The following is a 21,673-nucleotide window of genomic DNA, read 5'->3' on the forward strand; positions in this document are numbered from 1 at the left end:
GAAAGGGGTTTTCGGGAGCCGCAGCCCGTTGGAGAAATTATAGCATCTGCTCCTTTGACAGAGGCTAAAAGGAGCAGCGGCCAGGCACATCCCAGGGCCTCCAGAGCAGCCTCTGATGTGTGTGCATTGGCGGAGGAGGCTTTAATTATGGCATCTCAGCGCTATAAAAGCCATTCCTGCTGGAGGGTGGGTTCTGCTCCTCAGAACAGCCGTCGCCAGCCGGCCTTGTCATTACGGAGCCACAAAACTTTCATGTGGAGAGGAAAGATAAAGATGTGCATGCTGGGGGGGAGGGAGATGGAGTAGGGGGTCTTTTAAAGGAAAAAATTGTGAGGGCTGCATCATGGGGCTCAGCCATTTTACAACCATCCTGTGAGGTAGGAGAAATACAAGAGTGTGACTTGCCTGAGGCTGCCCGACGAGGCTCAGGGGTTGAGTGGGCGAGCGGACAGATGCCGTGTGCAAAGGCTCTGAGGGACCGTCTCCAGGTATGGGCAGAGGTAGCCAGACGCTTTACCTGGGTGAACTTGCCTGCCAGTTCAGAGCAGACCTGCTGTGTGTATCTCAAGAAAGGGGGGCACTGCAGGCAGGGCCTTTTCTATTGTGGCACCAAGGTGAAATTTCCTAGCACTGAGCCTGCTGACTTTTCATTTAAGCCAAAACTTATTTCTCTTCACATGAATACATGAAGCTGCCTTCTACTGAATCAAACCACTGGTCCATCAAAGTCAGTGTTGTCTACTCAGACTGGCAGCAGCTCTCCAGGGTCTCTGGCAGAAGTCTTTCACAACACCACCTGCCAGGTCTTTTAACTGGAGATGCTGGGGATTGAACCTAGAACCTTCTGTTTGCCAAGCAGATTCTCTGCCACTGAGCCACAGCCCCTCGCTTTAGTGATTTTTACACTGCTGGTTCTTACTAGGAGTCCAATTTTTTATCCGTTTTATTGAAAGGCATAAGGCAAGAGTGCAGGACAGACAGACTTCTGAAGGGCCAAGGTTCGACTTCTAGCTTCTCCAGTTAAAGTATCTAAGTCTGCAAGTGTGGCTGAACACCCCTCTCTGCCCAAGCTGAGCTGGAGGAAGCAGACGGCTGGCATGACCTGCTGTAAGGCAGCTTCTTAAGTGCACGTTAGAACTCATGTCTCACTATTTGAATGCTCTCGTCCCATCGCTGGACAGACATGAAGGCTCTGAGATAAGTTGACCCGTTCAGGTTGCCCTCCAATTGGAATCCGGTCTCTCCTTCCTGAAGACCAACTTCCCAGCCATCCACTTCTAGAAATAACCGGGTGAAGCAATGAGGACGTTCTCAGAGCATATAGAAAATGCTCTTGTCATTAATTAATCACAACTTACTCGCCACATCTCTGAGAGGAGGCTAAGCCCGCTGTTTCTTGGCAGGATTCAGCCCCGGCACCTCTCCAATCAGGAGTCCGGCACAGCCCAAATAACCTCCAGAAACTGAGAGAAATCAAAGCAAGAGAAGACTATTAGCGTGCATTCAGCTTGGCCGGATCAGGACCCTTGAGCTACGAAGGCTACTCTCCCCCCTCCCCCCACATGTGGAAACCAGACCTCTGCCTTTGAAGTTTAGATCCCAGCTTTCAAATTATGTGCCAATTAAGCAAAGTTGCCACACACAAAAAACACACCACTGCCAAGAAGGCCAACATCTGGATAGGCTCGCCTTTGATTTTCCTTTTGCAAAAAAGGCAAGATCCTGCCCTTGGAAGATGATTGTAGTCGCCGCGACCCGGAGCACCAGCAAATGTCTCCATTGCCTTTGGCTGCAAACGCTCTGCAGATGCCGATTCATTTCAGTGCTTAACATTTACATCCTCTGAGAGCTTTATTAACCTCAGACGGAAAATATTCAAAACACAGGAAGAATGCAAAGGCCACAGCCAAAGCCAGGCTGTTTGTGCCTTGGGAAAGACGTGCTCCGGTGCTCCAGTCATCGAGGGCAGAAATGTCTCAAGTGCCTCTGTGAGGGCCCCCAATGCTGCCTGCTCCCCTCCCCTGAAATGGCTCAGGACATTTTGAGATTGGCACGACAGATAGGGTTGCCAACCTCCAGGTACTAGCTGGAGATCTCCTGCTATTACAACTGATCTCCAGCCGATAGAGATCAGTTCACCTGGAGAAAATGGCCACTTTGGCAACTGGTCTCTATGGCATTGAAATCCCTCCCCTCCCCAAAGCCCGCCCTCTTCAGGCTCCGCCCCAAAAACCTCCCACTGGTGGTGAAGAGGGACTTGGCAACCCTGTGGATCTCAGAGCCGTGCTTCCCTGTGGCATGGCAACGTCTGTGCGCACCCGGACTTTCAACAGGTCCTAGGGTGGGCATTTGTAGGTTTGAGTGCTACAACCTGACATTGAAGCAATGCTGAATCTCTCTCTTTTCCCCACCCCCTCCCCAAAAAGGGGGGCAGAGATCACAGGAGGGGAAAACCCTGGCTAGGGATAGTATTACATGGCTTCCCGAACAAATATAATGAGGCTGGTTTGCAGGGCGAGACAAAATTTGTATGAAGGAGGTCACCAGCCCAATCCTAGAACCTTCAGTTCACACATTCCATTCTGTATAGGTTGTGTCTGGGCTCCCCACCGCCTTGGTCTGCAGACAGGAGCAGTGGGTTCCTGTCAATCCCCATGTGCAGGGTGCCTAATTCAGATCAGGAGCCTGGCACAAAGTGGGGGGGAGAATAGGCTTCAACCTTTCCCCTTGCACCTTTCCCCTTTTCCTTACCAGAAATGACCCGGGGGGTGTGTGTGTGCTAGTCATAGAATGATAGAGTTGGAAGGGACCACCAGGGTCATCTAGTCCAACCCCCAGCACAAAGCAGGAAATTCACAACTACCCCACACACACACACCCAGTGCCCCTACTCCATGCCCAGAAGATGGCCAAGATGCCCTTCCTCTCATGATCTGCCTAAGGTCATAGAATCCACATTGCTGACAGATGGCCATCTCGCCTCTGCTTAAAAGCCTCCAGGGAAAGAGAGCCCTCCACCTCCCGAGGAAGCCTGTTCCACTGAGGAACCGCTCTGTTAGAAAACGTACATACAAGTTTCCCCAATGGAGCAAACCGCACCCCCTGGGGCTGTTTCAGGTCCAGAATATGGCCCAGTGGAGAAGGCTGAAGCCCCTGCCTCCTGCATGGCACCGTCCTGACCCAGCCTGGCGCTGCACATGTGGGAATTGAGGGGAACGCGAGACTCACATCTGACTCAAAGACAGAATGAGGACCCCAAACACAGCCTGTGTGGACTGTGACGTGAATCGACAACACATGCTCATGGATGAAGGTTGCCGGGTCCCTCTTCGCCACCGGTGGGAGGTTTTTTGGGGCAGAGCCTGAGGAGGGCGGGGTTTGGGGAGGGGAGGGACTTCAATGCCATAGAGTCCAATGGCCAAAATGGCCATTTTCTCCAGGGGAACTGATCTCTACTGGCTGGAGATCCGTTGTAATAGTAGATCTCCAGCTAGTACCTGGAAGCTGGCAACCATATCACGGATTCTGTTCTGTATTTTATGCCATTTTAAAAGGAAACAGTTGTGTGAAGAATATTCAAAACCGAGTTGCCACAGCACACAATGGAATTTTGCCGGCCACCGGTTGGGGGAACTGTATTTTAATCACTTTTCTGTTGTTCTTTTATTCATCTTTGTATGCTTCTTTTATGCACCCTCTTACTACTTTCACATTACATAAATAATATAATTGACCTTGTTATTGTGTATTGTACATTTGACTTTGATATATATATTTATTTTCAATCAGTGCGCTCAAGGGGGGGTTTACTGCATAGTTCTTCTCATCTCTGTTCTACACCCTTCTGTCCTTTTGTTCTGTCCATTTCAAAGGTTCTCTCCCTCTTTTTTCTCTCGAGTTTGTGCAAAAGATGCTAAACTCCTTTCCTGCAGCCGCCTTCCTCCCAGGACAGAGAGAACGGGACTCCCAAGCGTCTTCTGTTGTCTTTTTTGAAAACTTAGCTCTGCTGCTTTAATGGAGGCTTAATTTGAGCTCCTTGTAAAACTAAGAACATCTGGTTTGAATCGTAACACTGGAATAAATCAACCGCCCCCAAAATGTAAGATCTAAAGCTCCCCACCGAAGGCCAAGTTAGCACACAGGATATGCAGCAAACGAACTCTCTTTCGATAAGCGGCTCCACATTCAGACACTGGAGACATAACACTCAGATATTAGGAAACGGGGCTGCATCTTTTTGGAGAGACCAGTTCTGCATCTTCTGAGCTGCAGAGCGCTCAAAAATTTCCGCTTTGCCTCAGAGTCAAGACCCCCATCACCCAAACCTCCAAAGCAACCTGCAGAGCTCCACAGCCCTGCTTCCTGGGCGCACCCCCGACAGGAGTGAAAGCGAAAGGGTGTTGTGTGTGTTTACAGGTAGTGATGGTTAGTAGGTACACAGTTAATGGGCACAGTTAGTGGGCATGTGGCATTCCCGCCCAGATGCTGGAGTCCACGGGTCTCTTGCCCTATTGCTGGCTTCCAAAAACAAACCCGCCTGGTAGGAACAGCTTGGTCCTCCGATGTTACTTCCTGGCCATTAAGCTCCCTGTGGTTACTTAACAGACACGTTGCAATACTTTGCACTTCCTCAGAAGCACTGTGTTCTCTTTTATAATGGCCCACTTGTCTTTGAATTTCTTCACTGGCTCTTCCTGACCCACTTGGTTTTTAGTCAGGAGAGATACCACTGGAAAGCAGAGGGGGTGTGGAGTCAAAGGTTGAATTTGGGGAGCCTGCAGCCTTTCAGGGGAGAACGAGCCCTCTACCCACATAGTGACCCTTCCCTTCTAGGGGAATACCACTGCACTCCCCTGCTTTGGGGAGCCATTCGTGCCTTTGCCATATCCACAGTATTACACCAATCCCTGCCCTCACCTAAAGCCTATTTGCACGTGCAGCAACCAACGCATCTCACACTAATGGAAGGGGCAAAGAATGATATCCTTGACAGGCCCAGAAGAGCTGAGGACAATCGTGAGCAGACAGAGATCTGCAGCCATCCCCACAGATCGGGCAGACAGAGACCGCTCGCCAGTCACTCTGTTCAGGACTCAGCCGGTGGATTCTCAAGAGGGTCTACAGACTGTCTGCGGATGCACGTGAACCAAACTGTCGCCATGGGAGCCAAGGGCACAGCCGGCGGCCAGCAGAGAAGGGCTCTTCTGGAGCTTTAAAACAAAAGGACCCCCCAAAACTTTGGCCAGCGCCAGGACAGGGCAAGAGGGGTCAGAAAGCATGCTGACTCTGGGCCATACAGGCAACAAACATGGCAGCTGTGGGCAATCAAACAGGGAGTCTCTCCATATGCAAAGCATAAGGTGCAATTTTCAATAATTTATGCACAGAGCACTGTTTATCCACCACAGCTGGGCCGAAGAACATTAGAAGAGCACTGGTGCGTCAGGCCAAGAGCCCATCTAATCCAGCATCCCAGTTCCCCCCAGCGGTCAGGCAGATGTCCCCAGAAAGGCCATGGGCAGGGCACGGAGGCCAAAGCATCCCCCTCTTGCCCCCTCTGTGTTGATCACATGCTGCCAGCAATAGGCAGACACCGTTTGATGCAGCTTCCACACCACGCTAGAAGGCGGAACAGAGATTTCTGATGGCCAGGCAGTAACACACACTAAACATGAGAGACAGAAACCCCAGCATCTTAGATTTTGAGGATCCACCAAGGGAGGCTGGAAGGCTGCACCCTAATTCTGCAGATGTGCAAAACTTGAATTCGCTGCTGCTGCTCGGTGGGTCCCCAGGATTGGCAACCCTGCTGCTGCTCGGTGGGTCCTTTTACAGCTGTCCCGGGGACTTAAAATGTGCTGGTTTGTGAGCGCCCTCTTGTGGCAATTTAAAGACAAGGGGGGAAAGTGTTTTTATTTTTTAATGTGGACTTGGAATTAAAAGGTTATGCCCGTCTAAGGAAGGGTGTTGTCTAATCAGGGCAGCGGAGGAGAGAGAAAACAGGCTGGCTGGGGCCTGAGATTTGGAGGTGGGTCTTGTTTGCTGTTGGGGTTTTGCGTTTTGATTTCCCACCAGTTGCAAGCAAAAACCAAGGTAGACTTCTCCCAAACTCTTAATTCATACATAACTGTGAAAACTGGTAGCTTTTCGAGCCAGGCTGGAAACCACTACATCTTCCTGTCCCCAGACCTCTTCTGGCTTCTGACTCCCCCGCCCCTCAGGCCATACTGCAGGGTTGCCAACTCCAGGTTGGGAAATTCCTGGAGATTTGGGAGTTGAGACCGAGAGGGTAGTTTACAGAAGGATCTCAGCAGGGTATAATGCTGTACAGTCCTCCCTACAAACCTGCCATTTTCTCTAGGGGAACTGATCTCTGTAGTCTGGAGATAAATTGCAATTCCGGGGGAATCTCTAGGCCCTACTTGGAGGATGGCAATCCTACAGTACTGAGATATCAGCAGGCCAGACTAATCCAAACAAGACACCCTCCCTCCCCCCAAAAAAAGATGGCAATCCTACAGTACTGAGATATCAGCAGGCCAGACTAATCCAAACAAGACACCCTCCCTCCCCCCAAAAAAAGATCTGAAGAACAAGAATGGCTTTCCTGTGGTCGCTGTCTTTCTACCAGTTCCTGGTACTGTTACTGAATACAGTGACTCCGTATGTACAAGATGCTCTTGCAAGATTATGATTCATTCTTATTGCAAAGGGAAGAACCTGAACCCCCTTGGAAGGACAGTGCTTGGTACACGCAGCGGGTAGTTCTGAGAAAACGGAGGGCCTGCAAGAGAGGGAGGGGTTAGGGGCAGGGGCACAGCCTTTGCCCAACCACAGGCTTCTTTGTTGAAGAAACGGTTTCCTCTCTAGCTTCTGATCAGATACCGGGCCCTGTGACTCATCTCAGCTGCGGAAAGGCCTCGGCCAGCTGAGTGTCAACTGACAGCACAAACTGAAAAGCAGAACCCTCCGTTTCAAGTTAACTCCCACCTTGGCCATGCAGATTGGTTTTCATAAAGATCACCACTCCTGAGCAGCCACTGGGTTTGTGCGACACCGGGAAATGTTTGCAAAGGTACGCGCATAATGCTTCCCTCCCACCCACACACATGTGTCTTATTTTCTGTGCTGGGCCCCATGTCCAAGAGATCCCTTTGCAAAGAAGTGGGAGCTCTGAGGAGGGAAATAAAGAGGTCTCCATACTGGTGCCTGGGACCCCTCTTGGTCATACTGGGACCCCTCTTGGTCAAGCAACTTGGCCTACAGCTTGGGCAGAACCAGGAGGAAGGCGCCGATGCTCCACAGGGGCTCTGCTCACTCCCAGCCATCAAAGGGGCACAGGAGGGCACAGTGCCACACCCACGTATTGGCAGGCTCTGGGCAGAGAGTCGCCTGCCCCCAGACCCTGCTCACGCCTCCCTTTCCCACTGTCCACCTTTGTGTGTTCCCACCTGACTGTGAATCCTTCTCCTCACAAGTCCTCCCACTACCAGCACTCATGACCACGTGCACGTCTGTGCCCTTTCTCCAACAGCACCAGCTGGTGCGTGCAGCTGCCGCCTCAGTACACCACCTGCATGCGCTTCCCCATCCACGCCGGGGAGCTGGACACATGGGCGGCAGAGTGCTTGCAAGCAAATAGGCAGGGAAAGGCACATGGGCAGGTGGCAGGGGAAGGGACCAGGTGGGCCCTGCCAGAAGCCCTGGCCCCCGGCAGCTGCCCCACTTCAGGGTATGCTGGTGCCAGCCTTGGGAAGGGACAGGGCTTGGCTTGGACATGGTTGGCAGTAACACAGGCCCCAGTGCGGATCCTTGCTTAGGGTAACAGAATCCCTGAAGGGGTCCTGCAGGCAGAACCCAGCACCACAGAAGGAGAGAAGAACAGCCCTTTCCCAACCAGATGCCCACGGAAGCTGAAGTCTTCCCCTGTCATTGACCCCCCCTCCAGCAGCTGGCACTCCAAGGTACACTGCCTCTGAACGGGGAGGATCTATTTAGCCATTATGTCCGGGAGACACTGATGGGTTCACCATCCAAGAACAGCAAGCTCTGAGTCCATTCATGGAAGCCCCAAAGCAGGAGAACAGAAGAAGGAAGTCCAAAGGAGGCAGACAAAAGAAAGACAAGGGGAGAAGACAGCCGAGATGGAGAGGAGAGAAAAGAGGAGGAACAAAACCAGAAAGGGAAGACAACAACCAAGGAAGGAAAACAGAAGAGGGCATCTTCACCCACCTCCACTTCTGCTCCTGGGCTGAGGAAGCCCCTGTGTGCTTTCATTTCTGCAGCCAGATTCCCCTGCAGGTCGTGGTTCCTTTTGCAGCCCTTGGAGAGAGAACAGAAGGTCCACATTGGAGATGTGGGCCTGCTCAGAGGCCCCCTCCCCACTTGGAGGGCTTGGCCGTTCACCTTGGACTGCAGGAAGAGGGTCTCCAAAGACACAGGATTTGCCCTGCTGGACCAGAGCAAAGGTCCGTCTAGCCCAGGATGCTGCCTCCAACAGCAGGCATCAAGGCGCTCCCCGGAAGCCCGCAAGAGGGGCTCCGAAGCAACAGCCCTCCCCGTGGTTTGCCCATGGCTGCTGGGATTCGGGGGTACACCACCTCTGAATGCAGAAGCTCAATTTAGCCTTCCTGCCTAGTCCTTCTAAGGCTCAAGGCCCACATTTTGTGGGAGATCAAGGATCTCAGGAAAATTTTAACTTTGAAAAGCGATGGCACAGAAGCCCCATTTGAATGGTAGCCATGGTGGTGGGAAGGGGGGTGATATTTTACCCCATGCCAATCTCCTGGCACCTCTCTGCATGAGCTGTTATGGCCCATGCTGTGAAGGCAGGAAAAGCCATTTAGTGTCAACTTTTGCTTAGCATCACTATTTTCCATTTTGAATGCTTAGAAAACCGTTGTTATAATTGTAGAGGCCAAGTAGAGCCCATGAGAAACAAGGTGCACCTGCAAGATGTTGCCAAGCAGATAAGGCTGTGCAAGGCCGAACCAGCATACCAGCCTAATTGGGAGATGGTTTTCATCTGTGAGAAATTGGGAGGGGGGAATGACTTCACTCTTCACTCCTGAACCCAATCCAGCTTGAACCGGCCAGAACCATCTAGAGGTTTCTGAGAATTACTGTTCCTGATTGGAAGTCAGGGGTCATCTGACTGGGATTCAGATTGCCATAAGTTTAGCCATGCTTATGCTATACTAACTATTATCTATCATTATCACCTGAACTGCTTTGGCACATCACTCTGCTCAGATACAGCAATGCCGCAATGCAAGAAACTAAGGCCTGAACCAGCTTAGCTTAAGAGTAAGGAACTTCAGCTATGTAGTAGAGTTGTAAGTATAACCAGCAAGACTTTGTTATTTTCTTTGCCAGTGTGTCTTTAAGATTACTGTACTCGCATTTTAATTATTTTTTTTAAACTCTTAAATAAACCTTTTCATTTAAAAGGTGGTTTGGGTTATTTGACCTGACTCGGTTACGTTACACACAACTGGAGCTCTGGAGAGGGCGGCCAGTCGTGACATGGTGGCAGCTTTTAAGGGATCAGGTCCAGTTACTCAAAAGTAATTCTTGAAACACTGGCAGTTTGTTATTTTGTGCAGTCAGGATGTCGTTCAGGAGTACTGCGAGTTTTGAGTTAGGCACCAAGCCGTGGCACAAATCAGCTGGAGCCGTACCGCGGAGGCAGCAGGCAGAAATTGAAGTGACTGTGCTTGGAGATACAGAGCCTAATCTCCTGCAGTTTGAGGAAGGATTTATGGGCGGCGTGAACCCTCGGGTCGGAGGAAAGCTTCGCTCAAGGCACCGGGCAACTACAGAGCAATGTTGCAGAGATACCTCTAGCAGTTCCGATGCTGGAACGGATAGGGACTATGCGGATGACGATGACCAGAGGCCATTGCAGGGGTCGTTACCAGATGTCCAAGGAGCAGCCGGAGGGCCGAGTTCCAGGAATTGGGACAGAGACGGCAAAGGAGGCAGCCCAGGGGACAACGGAGGTGACAAGCCTAACAGCAAAGGTGAAGAGCCTAAAGGTCAGCCCGCAGGTTTCTCTGAATTCATCAAAGGCTTTATGGATTACCAGAAAAACATGTTTGGATATTTACAAGCGCAGAGTGCAAGTTCTCAAAGGGTCCAGCAGCAGGCACCTAAGTGGTCGTGTAAGGATTTACCGAGCTACAAGGAAAATGACTGTGTTGTGACTTATTTAACGCTGTTTGAGAGAGCCTGTGCAAGTCTCAAAGTGCCAAAGGAATGTTATATGCAAGTTTTGTGGACTAACACCTCGGGAGAGTTGGCAAAGTTACTCACCCAGTTAAGTCCTGATGAAGTTCAAGACTATGAACTCTTTAAAGAAAGGGCAATCCAGCGTTTCTCCCTGACAGCAGAGCAACTTCGAGTGCGGCTGAGGAAGGCAGCACCCAAAGGTAAAGAGACTCTTACTGACTTAGTATACCGGCTGTTCCAGAATATTGAGCAGTGGTTTGTTGCAGCTGATATTCGTTCTGTGGATGATGTTATCGCCCTTTTGGTAAGAGAGCAATTTGGGCAGTCTATAACTGAAGAGCTGCATGCTTTGATTCAAGCAAGGAATCCTAAAAATGTTGTGGAGATGGCTGCTTTTGCTGACCAGATACTTGCGGGGCGGAAGGAGGCTCATAAATCTCTCCTTCGGCTTGGACATGAGAGGCACGGGGCTACACCATTCCGTGGGAAAGAAGCAGGGACAAGAAGACCAGAGGTGAACCGGGAGTCGAGTTCTGGCAACCGGGCCACCCCAGTCAAAGATCCTGCCCAGCGGATAGACAAGCCCAAAGCCACTTCTACACCAGCAGCTACATCTGGATGCTTTCATTGTGGAAAACAAGGACATATTAAAAAGGACTGTGTTATTTGGAAGAACAAGCAAGCTTCTTCAGCTAAAGTCCAATGTATTGGAGGAGAAGTCTCTAATGCTGAAGCACAACCACAGACTACAGAGAACTGGGAGGCTGAGTATGTTCCGGAAATAAATCCAGAGCAGATCGTTCGAAGGCACCCTGTTCCACAAGATTGGCCGAGAGGGGCTGTGGCTAATCGAAAAGAAACCCAAAAGCAACCAGCTAACACTCAAGAAGGTGAACACACAGCAGCTAAGATGGGCTTCACAGCTACTGTGGGGAAGCTGAGGATTCTGGACTCTAAGGAGTTAATTTCACCTCATCAGCGAGCCTGGGTTAAACAGATGAGAGAAGAGGAGATCATCATAAATCACCGCCATGTAGTAAAAGGAACACGGGACACGGGCGCTGATGTCTCCAGCGTGCATTGTAAGTTACTCAATGACTGTGATTCTATTCCATGTGGTATTTTGAAGGTTGAAGCTTTTGAGAGTGCTGTAAAGCAAATGCCTCTAGTGAAAGTTCACTTACAGTTTGGAGGCTGGTCTGGAGAAAAGTTATGCCTTGTCCATAGTAAGGGAGACCAACCATTTATAATTGGGTCTGACTTGCTCTATCAATGTGCCCAAATGAACGCTGTGCAGACCAGGAAGCAAAAGAAACAGCTAGAGGGGATCCAGGAGAGTGAAACTGCAGATGCAATCTCCAGCCCTGGAGACGGGGAGGATGAGAGTAGCAAGGGGAGTGCACTCTCTCTCTCGCCATCAGAGGGGGGGCTAGAACAGCCTGAGCAGCAACCTGCAGCTACAAAGCCTGAAACTTTTCCTTCTGCTGAGTTTAATGAAGAGGAAGTTATTCTCTCAAGTTCAGCTTCTGATTTTAGAGAGGCCCAATTGGTCTGTGAAACTTTGCAGAGTTGCAGAGAGCAAGCTAACACTTCTCAACCTTTGTCAGTTGACAACCCAAGTCGTTTTGTGTGGCTTAATGGACTGTTATACAAAGAAACAATTCCAAAAGGATGCTCTCAAGACTGGGACACCGAGAAACTTCTAGTCGTGCCCAGAAAGTACAGAGAAGAAATCCTGAGAGTGGCACACGATATTTCACTTGCAGGGCACTTGGGAATCAAAAGGACTACAGCCAAGGTTCAGCGTAATTTCTACTGGCATGGACTTACAAAATCAGTGAAGGACTATGTGAGCACTTGTGATACTTGTCAACGTGTGGGTTTTCCTCAAGACAAGACCAAGGCTGAGTTACATCCTTACCCAGTCATCAAAGAAGCTTTCCATACTGTCGGATTGGATTTGCTGGGACCACTTCCAAAGTCAAGGTCAGGTAAACAATATATTGTTGTCATTGTAGATCATGCAACAAGGTTTCCTGTCGCATACCCACTCAGTAATATCACTGCGCAGTCAGTGGCTAAAAGCATTCTGGACTTTGCTTCAGTATTTGGTTTTCCTAAGACTATAATTACAGACCGTGGTTCTAACCTGATGTCTAAGCTAATGGCAAAAGTGTGTGAAATGGCAGATATAAAGCATGTCCCTGTGATAGCTTACCATCAGTCAGCTAATGGACTAACTGAAAGAATGATCCAGACTTTGGGCAAGATGCTAAAATGTTTTGCTCAGGAGCACAAAGATTGGGACGTGGCTGTTCCTTATTTGATGTGTGCATACAGAGATGTTCCCCAAGAGTCTTTACAATACAGCCCAAATGAACTCCTGTTCGGTAAAAATATCAGAGGGCCTTTGGAGATCCTCAAGGCAGATTGGGAAGGAGTGCTGTCTGAAAAGTGTCCAAAGAATGTTGTGGAGTACTTGAGCAACTTAAGGAGCACTTTGGACAGAGTCAGAGAAGCTGCTAGTCTGAACTTGGAGGAGGCTCAGAGAAAGCAAAAGGTGTATCATGATGAGCATGCTAGACATAGATCTTTTGTGGTCGGAGATAAAGTTCTTGTTTTGAACCCAGAGCATGTTACTAAGCTGGCAGTGGCTTGGTCAGGTCCTTTTGAAGTTTTACAAGTGATGTCTCATGATAATTATCTTATCAAAGAAGTGGACTCTGATAAAAAACCTACTGTGTTTCATGCAAACCGTTTGAAATTGTACAAAGAAAGAACTAGTGTGGTGTTCCCCCTTACAGCAGTTCAAGAAGAGAATTGTGAAATTCCTGAGACTGCTCCAGAAGGTCAAAACAGCTTGCAGGAAGTGCAATTTTCTGAAAACCTGACAGTTAAACAGCAGCAAGAGTTGCAGGAAGTTTTGGAGTGTTTTCAGCCTTTGTTTTCTGAAGTACCAGGCAAGACTCATGTCATTTCTCATCATATTGACACCGGCAATAGTAAGCCAATTCAAACCAGACCTTATTCTGTCAATGGAGCCATGAAAGAAGTCGTAGAGACTGAAGTTCAACAAATGTTAGAATGGGGAATTATAAAGAAATCTACCAGTAGATGGGGAGCTCCTATTGTGCTTGTGCAAAAGAAAAAATTGGCAGAGGATGATCCACCTGAATATAGACTGTGCATTGATTATAGAAAGCTCAGTGACATTACTGAATTGGATCCTTATCCTACTCCAAGAGTTGATGAATTAGTGCAACGTTTGGCCAATTCAAAGTACATCTCTACCCTTGATTGTTTGCGTGGCTATTATCAAGTTCCCTTGACACCTGAAGCTTCAGAGAAAACCGCATTTGTTTGTCATGCAGGACATTTCCAGTTTACACGCATGCCGTTTGGATTAAATGGAGCCAGTAAGACTTTCCAGAGACTGATGGATCGAGTCCTGGAGGGCCTGTGCATACCAAGATGACATTTCTATCATGTCTTCCACTTGGGAAGAGCACCTTCAGCATTTGAGGGAGGTTTTGCAAAGAATGCATGATGCAGGTCTAACAGTTAGAGCAGAAAAATGTCAGTTTGGAAAAAATGAGGTTACTTTTCTCGGGCATAGTGTGGGAGAAAATAAAATCAAACCTTTGGAGGCTAAGGTGGCCAGTATTGCAGAATGGCCTGTGCCCATTACTAAGAAGGGTGCTCAAAGGTTCTTAGGCATGGTTAATTTTTACAGAAAATTTGTCCAGGGGTTCTCTGAACTCGCTGCACCTCTCACTGACCTGTGTAAAAAGAAAGCGCCTATTAAGGTTCAATGGACACCTGAGTGTCAGTTAGCTTTTGATCAAATCAAGCAGAAGCTGGTGCAAGCTCCTGTGCTCAGAGCACCAGATTATAGTCAATCATTTTATCTTCAGACAGATGCGTGTGACAGAGGCTTGGGTGCAATTTTGGCGCAAATGGATGAAAACCATGAGTTACACCCAGTGGCCTATTTGAGCAGAAAACTTCTAGAGCGGGAACGGGCTTATTCAGTTCCTGAAAAAGAAGCTCTTGCAGTGGTGTGGGCAGTCAATAAGTTGCGTCCATACTTAATGGGTAACAAATTTTTCATTCAAACAGATCATAATCCGCTTGCTTTTTTGAATAAGATGAAAGGTAACAATGCTAGAATCCTGAGATGGGCTTTAAGCCTACAAGATTTTCAGTTTGACATCTCACACATTAAGGGGAAGAATAATGTGGTGGCAGATGCTCTAAGTCGTTGTGGAGAGTAAATTTTCAGTTCTCCAGTTTCTGATGCTTTTTCTGTGTATTATTGCATTGCTTATTAATTTGTTTCAAAGTGCTGCTATCAGTATCTACCTCAAGCATGTATGATTGCTAGTTGCAGTAGTAGCTTTACATGATGGCAATGTATCAATGATGTTGTTTTGTGGAGTTGTCACATTAACATTGGTTAATGAGCCTAACTCTTAAAGGGGGGTGTGTGAAGGCAGGAAAAGCCATTTAGTGTCAACTTTTGCTTAGCATCACTATTTTCCATTTTGAATGCTTAGAAAACCGTTGTTATAATTGTAGAGGCCAAGTAGAGCCCATGAGAAACAAGGTGCACCTGCAAGATGTTGCCAAGCAGATAAGGCTGTGCAAGGCCGAACCAGCATACCAGCCTAATTGGGAGATGGTTTTCATCTGTGAGAAATTGGGAGGGGGGAATGACTTCACTCTTCACTCCTGAACCCAATCCAGCTTGAACCGGCCAGAACCATCTAGAGGTTTCTGAGAATTACTGTTCCTGATTGGAAGTCAGGGGTCATCTGACTGGGATTCAGATTGCCATAAGTTTAGCCATGCTTATGCTATACTAACTATTATCTATCATTATCACCTGAACTGCTTTGGCACATCACTCTGCTCAGATACAGCAATGCCGCAATGCAAGAAACTAAGGCCTGAACCAGCTTAGCTTAAGAGTAAGGAACTTCAGCTATGTAGTAGAGTTGTAAGTATAACCAGCAAGACTTTGTTATTTTCTTTGCCAGTGTGTCTTTAAGATTACTGTACTCGCATTTTAATTATTTTTTTTTAAACTCTTAAATAAACCTTTTCATTTAAAAGGTGGTTTGGGTTATTTGACCTGACTCGGTTACGTTACACACAACTGGAGCTCTGGAGAGGGCGGCCAGTCGTGACACATGCTAAGGGAAAAAATAGGCTGCACCAGGGCAAAGCACCAGCAGCATGCACCCAATGGGATCCAACCCCTGTCCCCCTACCAGGCTCAGCAGCACCATGGTGTGGGGGCGGGGGAGGACACAACAGTTAGAAGAAGGAGGAGGAGGAGGAGGAGGAGGAGAAGAAGAAGAAGAGTTGGTTTTTATATGCCAACTTTCTCTACAACTTAGGGAAGAATCAAACCGGCTTACAATCATCGTCCCTTCCTCTCTCCACAACAGACACCCTGTGAGGTAGGTGGGGCTGAGAGAGCTTGGAGAGAACTGTGACTAGCCCAAGGTCACCCAGCTGGCTTCGTGTGTAAGAGTGGGGAAACAAATCCAGTTCACCAGAATAGCCTCTGCCACTCATGTGGAGGAGTGGGGAATCAAACCCGGTTCTCCAGATCAGAGTCCATAGCTCCAAACCACTGCTCTTCACCACTACACCACACTGGCTATTTGGTATTTCCTGATCTCAGACCTTGCATGTATTTCAGAAATATGAAGAACATATAAAATTAATAATGCCCAGGGGGGACCCCAAAGACATCTTAAGAATGAATGTGCAGCCAGTTCCATAGTTCACTGAATTTAATATTTTAAATATCAATGACTTTCAGGACCACCACCCATCGGCCAACTGCCCTAAGTTCAGAAAGCCCACCACCACCACCCACACACATACTAAAAGATACATCCAGCCAGTTCAAACACCCACAGTTCAGAAAGCCGCTTTCTGGGAAGTTCAGCTTGTTTTCCTTCTGTTAAAGAAAGTTTCTTTACCTCTTATGGTTTCATAATGACCATGCTTGGAACTCACTGCTGAACAGGCCAGTCCGAGGGAGGCTTACACAGAAACAAGTCTCAGGGGAATCACTGAGACTTACTTAGGGTTGCTAACTTTAGGTTAGCAAATTCCTGGAGGTTTGGGGTTAGAGCCTGAGGAGGGCGAGGAGGGACCTTAGCTGAGTAAAATGCCATCGAGTCCCCCCTCCAAAGCAGCCGTTTCCTCCAGAGGAACTGATCTCTATCATCTGGGGATCAGAGATCTCCAGGCCCCACCTGGAGGTTGGCAGCCTTGGTCTTACTTCCAAGGTAAATGTGCATACAGTCAGTGCAGAAATTTCAGAAGCCAGGGGGTGGGCTGCAGAAGATTTCCAGCACTGAACGAAGGGGGGTAGGGTTGCCAGGTCCTTCTTTGCCACCTGCAGGAGGTTTTTGGGGCGGAGCCTGAGGAGGGCGTGGCTTGGGGAGAAGGGACTTCAGAGTCCAATTTCCAAAGTGGCCATTTTTTCCAGGTGAACTGATCTCTATTGGCTGGAGATCAGTTGTAATAGCAGGAGATCTCCAGCTAGTGCCTGGAGGCTGGCAACCCTAGAGGAGGGTGCCTGGTGCTCCTGGCCCCTCCCCTTAACTGGAAAAACCAGAATAAATTATGTAAACAGAAAGTATGCAAATAGGCAATCCCTAGAAAGGGAGCAAAACCTTCATCAGCCGACTGAGAGTTTCCGCAGCCCGGGATTGAACAGATGCGACCCAGAGGCGCCTTGAGCTGGAAAAACCAGCCCAGAGGACCTTTCGTTCAAGGCACAGAAGGTTCTGCAAAGAGAAAACCGGAGTGGGCCGGGGAACTCTGAAGCCCAGGAGAGCGGGTTAATGGTCGGGCAGGAAACTGTTCAGAGTTAAATTGTCCAGATCTGTCTCGGATCCGTTCTGGCCCAGGGGAGCCCTTCTGACCCGGGAGAGCCTTCCTCCAGAAGCTTCCGCCTCTTCGGCAGCCAGCAGGGACGAGATGCACACCATCTCCGTGTGGCTGTGCTGCTTTCGGAGCTTGTAGGCCCGTTTCTGGCGCAAGAGCAGGGTGGCGAGAACGAAGGTGGCGATGATGAAGACGCCGGCGGCCAGGGCCAGGAGGGAAATGGCCAGCAAACACTGCCCGAGCATCTTGTCAGGGCCTTGGGGGGCCTCTTTGGAGGGAGGTCCCGTCTGGACGGTGGGGATTGGCCTGGACTTGGCCATGGGTGGCGAGAGAGAAGAGCCGGTGCTTCCTCTTGTTTTTGCACCGGACTTTGAAACAGGCCCCAAGGTCACTACGGAAGGAGCCGAGGAGCCCGCCGAAGTCTGAGGGGTTGCCGTGGAGTTACGTTGTGCGGTATCCATGGTGTGAGAAGGACGGCTGCCATCTTGGGTATCTTCAGTCTCGGTGAAGCCTTCGCTGAGGCCGGCAGGGGTCATTTGGCCGCGAAGCGGTGCTGTGTTCACCACGGTGGTGAGGGGGGCAACAGGAGCTTCTGTGGAAGGGTCTCTGGGGGGGCTCGACATTGCCGTGGTCTCAGCGGAAGAGCCTTTTCCAGCCAGCCCTGGTGGAGTGGTTTCATCTTCCTCCAGCGACTGAGTTGTGGGCACCGTGAAAGGTTCTGTGGTTTCCTCTTCCAGTATCAGGGGAATTGTTGCCGCCAGGGTAGACTTGTTAGAGCTTTCTATGGGAAGCCCAATTTCCCTCTTTCGACGGGCCAGTGGAGGAGATTCATGGCCTGCCTCTCCCGCCGTCTTCCACTCCCACTGTCCTGCAGCAACAAGCAGAGAATCGGCAGGGAGGCCGGGGAAACTGTAACCGCCGGCGACGAGGAGGCTCGAAAGAACCATCACCAGGGAGTGTTCGATGGACGCCATCGAACCTGAAGCAGGTGGGGGAGACAGGCAAATAGGTACATTAACATTGGTTCCTACACCAGTTGCCAGCTCCGGGTGGAGAAATATGTGGATATTTTTGGGGCGGAGCCTGAGGAGGGCAGGTTTGGGGAGGGGAGGGACTTCAATGCCATAGAGTCCAATTGCCAAAGTGGCCATTTTCCCCAGGTGAGCAAATCTCTATCGGCTGGAGATCAGGTGTAATAGCAGGAGGTCTCCAGCTAGTACCTGGAGGTTGGCAATCCTACATAGAGTTCAATTGCCAAAGTGGCCATTTTCCCCAGGTGAGCAGATCTCTATCGGCTGGAGATCAGGTGTAATAGCAGGAGCTCTCCAGCTACTACCTGGATGTTGGCAACCTAACACAACAGTCACTCTCCACTCAAAATGGCTGCCACGGAAGAGCTTTTTTTATCAGAGCAGAACTAGTCCTTTGGCCAAGCCACCCAAAAAAGTGGCCATTTTCTCCAGGGGAACTGATCTCTGTCGCCTGGAGATCAGTTGTAATAGCTGGAGATCTCCAGCTACCACCTGGAGGTTGGTAACCCTACTCAAGACAGATTGATCCTTTGGTGTCCCATAAATTGAGAAGCCAACCAGTCAAATGCAGCTCTACCTTCCAGGGGGGCAGCAGCTATGTCAATGTGTTGCGGCTAGGGTTGCCAACCTCCAGGCAGTTCACCTGAAGAAAATGGCCACTTTGGTAATTGGACTCTATGGCACTGAAGTCCCTCCCCTCCCCTCCCCAAACCCTGCCCTCCTCAGGCTCTGCCCCAAAAACCTCCTGCCAGTGATTAAGAATCAAACCAGCTTACCTTCCCCTCCCCACAAAAGACACCCTGTGAGGTAGGTGGGGCTGAGAGTGTTTGGAGAGAACTGTGACTAGCCCAAGGTCACCCAGCTGGCTTCATGTGGAAGAGTGGGGAATCAAACCCAGTTCTCCAGATTAAAGTCCACCACCACTGCTCTTAACCATTACACCATGCTGGCTCTCCTGGAATTCATCTAATGCATACAAGGATGTAGGAATTGTGTTACCAGCTCAACCTGAGCCACCCAGCTCTGTCCGCAGTGATAGCCAACTAGATGCCCCTGGATGCTCACACGCAGGACAGGAAAGCAACGGCCTCAGTGCCTGGCACTCATAAATGAGCCTGGAGGTAAGAGACCACTCTTCTCCCCCCCATCCTCGTGCCCTAAATAGCTGCATGACAGGCAGAAATCCAGCAGCGTCTCCCCCACCTTGCCAAGACAGACTGCTCCTGTTGAAGCTCCACTTTTCAGACAATGTGAAGGATCCTGCCACCAAGAGTGTCTTTACAGTACCTGAAGACCCAGCACCACCCCTGCAGACGTTAGAACACCGACAACAGGAAACCAGCCGGTTTCCATTTCAAGCCAAGCAACCACCTGCTCTTGCGTTGTGCCTCAACACAGATTGGACTTCTTCTCAGATGAAGGTTTTTCTCTGGGCTGCTTTTTGAAAACCACTTTTCTAAACCAAAGGCAGTTTGTATGTGCCAGAACCCTTAAGCCCATCTGGACTTGCACAGATTCTTTTCCACTTCATGTGACATACCCAGATAAAATACGGGCATTGAAGATTTGAGTCCAGTAGCTCCTTAAAGAGCAAAAAGATTTCCAGGGTATTTATTTAACATACCTGAAGCTGCCTTATACTGAATCAGACCATCAAGGTCCATCAAAGTCAGTATTGTCTACTCAGACTGGCAGCAGCTCTCCAGGGTCTCGGGGTCTTTCACATAACCTACTTGCTTAGTCCCTTTAACTGGAGATGCCAGGGATTGAACCTGGGACCTTCTACATGCCAAGTAGATGCTCTGCCACTGAACCACAGCCCCTTCCCCTACATTTACTTCATTTATACCCAGCATTTCTCCCCACTGAGGACCCAAAGCGGCTTACATCCTTCTCCTCGCCTCCATTTTATCCTCACAACAAGCCTGTGAGGTAAGGTTATGCATGAGTAGCCCAAGGTCACCCAGCAAGCTTCCGTGGCACGAGTGGGGATTCGAACCTGGATCTCCCAGATCCTCGTCTGACACTTTAACTGCTACACTGCACTGGTATCAACTTTTGAGAGTCAAAGCTCCCTTCATCAGATGCCAGACAGCTGGGAAAGGTGCTGCTGCCTTAGCAAACGCCCCTTGGACAAGAGGTGCAAACCCTGATGGAGAGCCCATCCCCCCACCCCCACCCCCACCTTCAGAGTTCGTCTTACCTGCTACAGGACAAGACCGGAAATCTACAGCTGGGCAGCATAAGGCACACAGGCAGAGTCAGAAGAGAAGTTGTGGTTTTGGAGAATACACGTGACGCAGCTTCCTCTTGCAAGGAGCGGGGAGAGAAAAATTATGCATAAATGCCATCAAGTAGTGGCTCCAGAGTGCAAAGATTGTTCTGCAGAAGTCTTGCACACATGCACAATCGATGTTCTGAGCTCTGAACATGACATCACTTCCACAGAAGGAAGGAGGAGGAGAAGTCAGAAGAACTTCTCAGAGCTCATTTATCTTCATTTTTCAGCAAGGAGTTTTATCTTTCAATCAGTTGTCTGCTTCTAGCCTGAGGGTTATTTTATCTATATCATTCCAGGCTGCTCAATGCATATTTTATGCTACTGTTATACCTGGTAGGGTTGCCAGGTCCCTCTTTGCCACCAGCGGGAGGTTTTTTGGGCAGAGCCTGAGGAGGGCGGGGTTTGGGGAGGGGAGGGACTTCAATGCCATAGAGTCCAATGGCCAAAGCGGCCATTTTCTCCAGGTGAACTGATCTCTATCAGCTGGAGGTCAGTTGTAATAGCGGGAGATCTCCAGCTAGTATCTGGAGGTTGGCAACCCTAATACCTAGGCTTGTTTTAATGGCATTGAACTGCTGTTTTGATGCCTGTGTTTTAATTGCTTTGTGTTTTAATAGTTTCGTTTATTAGTCGTAAGCCTCCTTGAGTAGATCTCTGGAGAGGCAGCATATACATTTTCTAAATAAATTCACTTAAGTATGTACAACTTCAAGAAACTATAACGCATTCTCTGAAATCTTATCTCACCCCTTACAAAGGGCTGAAAACGGAATACGTTGGCCCAAAGCATTTCCTCAATCATGGGCTACTGGCAAAGTCACATTGCTTCCTAAAACAGGAAGAGATAATCTGGTTCCACCTCCAGGCCCACTAAGGGAGCATCACTTTATCAATGTCCTTCTCAAAGAGGATGTTGGCCAAGGCCTCAGGGCCAAGGCAGGGTCACCACGGAAGACCCCACCAGGATTGCCACACTGACATCTGGCGCCTGAAGGCCAAAAGCTGCTGAGTGCTCCATCCCATTTCCTTCCTTGCCTTGGCTAGGCAGTTGCTTCACTTATAGCCAAGGCAATAGTACCTAACCTCCCTCAAATCCTCTGCAGCTGCCTGTCAAAGTCCAGTTCAACTCCGTTATAAATGACTCCTCCTAAGTAGCCCCCCCCCCCAACGCAGGGTAGGTAAACAGTTCAAGTCCCCAAGAGCCAGACTCAAGATTTTA

General features: G+C 49.4%; 1 protein-coding gene across 1 annotated transcript; it reads right to left on the reverse strand.

Annotated features, from left to right (window-relative positions):
• Nucleotides 1-17,096: 17,096 nt before the first annotated feature.
• LOC130485971 (uncharacterized) lies at nucleotides 17,097-18,116 on the reverse strand. The gene has a single exon (XM_056859111.1). It carries the CDS (start codon nucleotides 18,114-18,116, stop codon nucleotides 17,097-17,099), a length of 1,020 nt encoding a protein of 339 aa, XP_056715089.1.
• Nucleotides 18,117-21,673: the final 3,557 nt, after the last annotated feature.

Source organism: Euleptes europaea, chromosome 13 (assembly GCF_029931775.1).
Source record: "Euleptes europaea isolate rEulEur1 chromosome 13, rEulEur1.hap1, whole genome shotgun sequence".
Lineage (NCBI taxonomy): Eukaryota > Metazoa > Chordata > Lepidosauria > Squamata > Sphaerodactylidae > Euleptes > Euleptes europaea.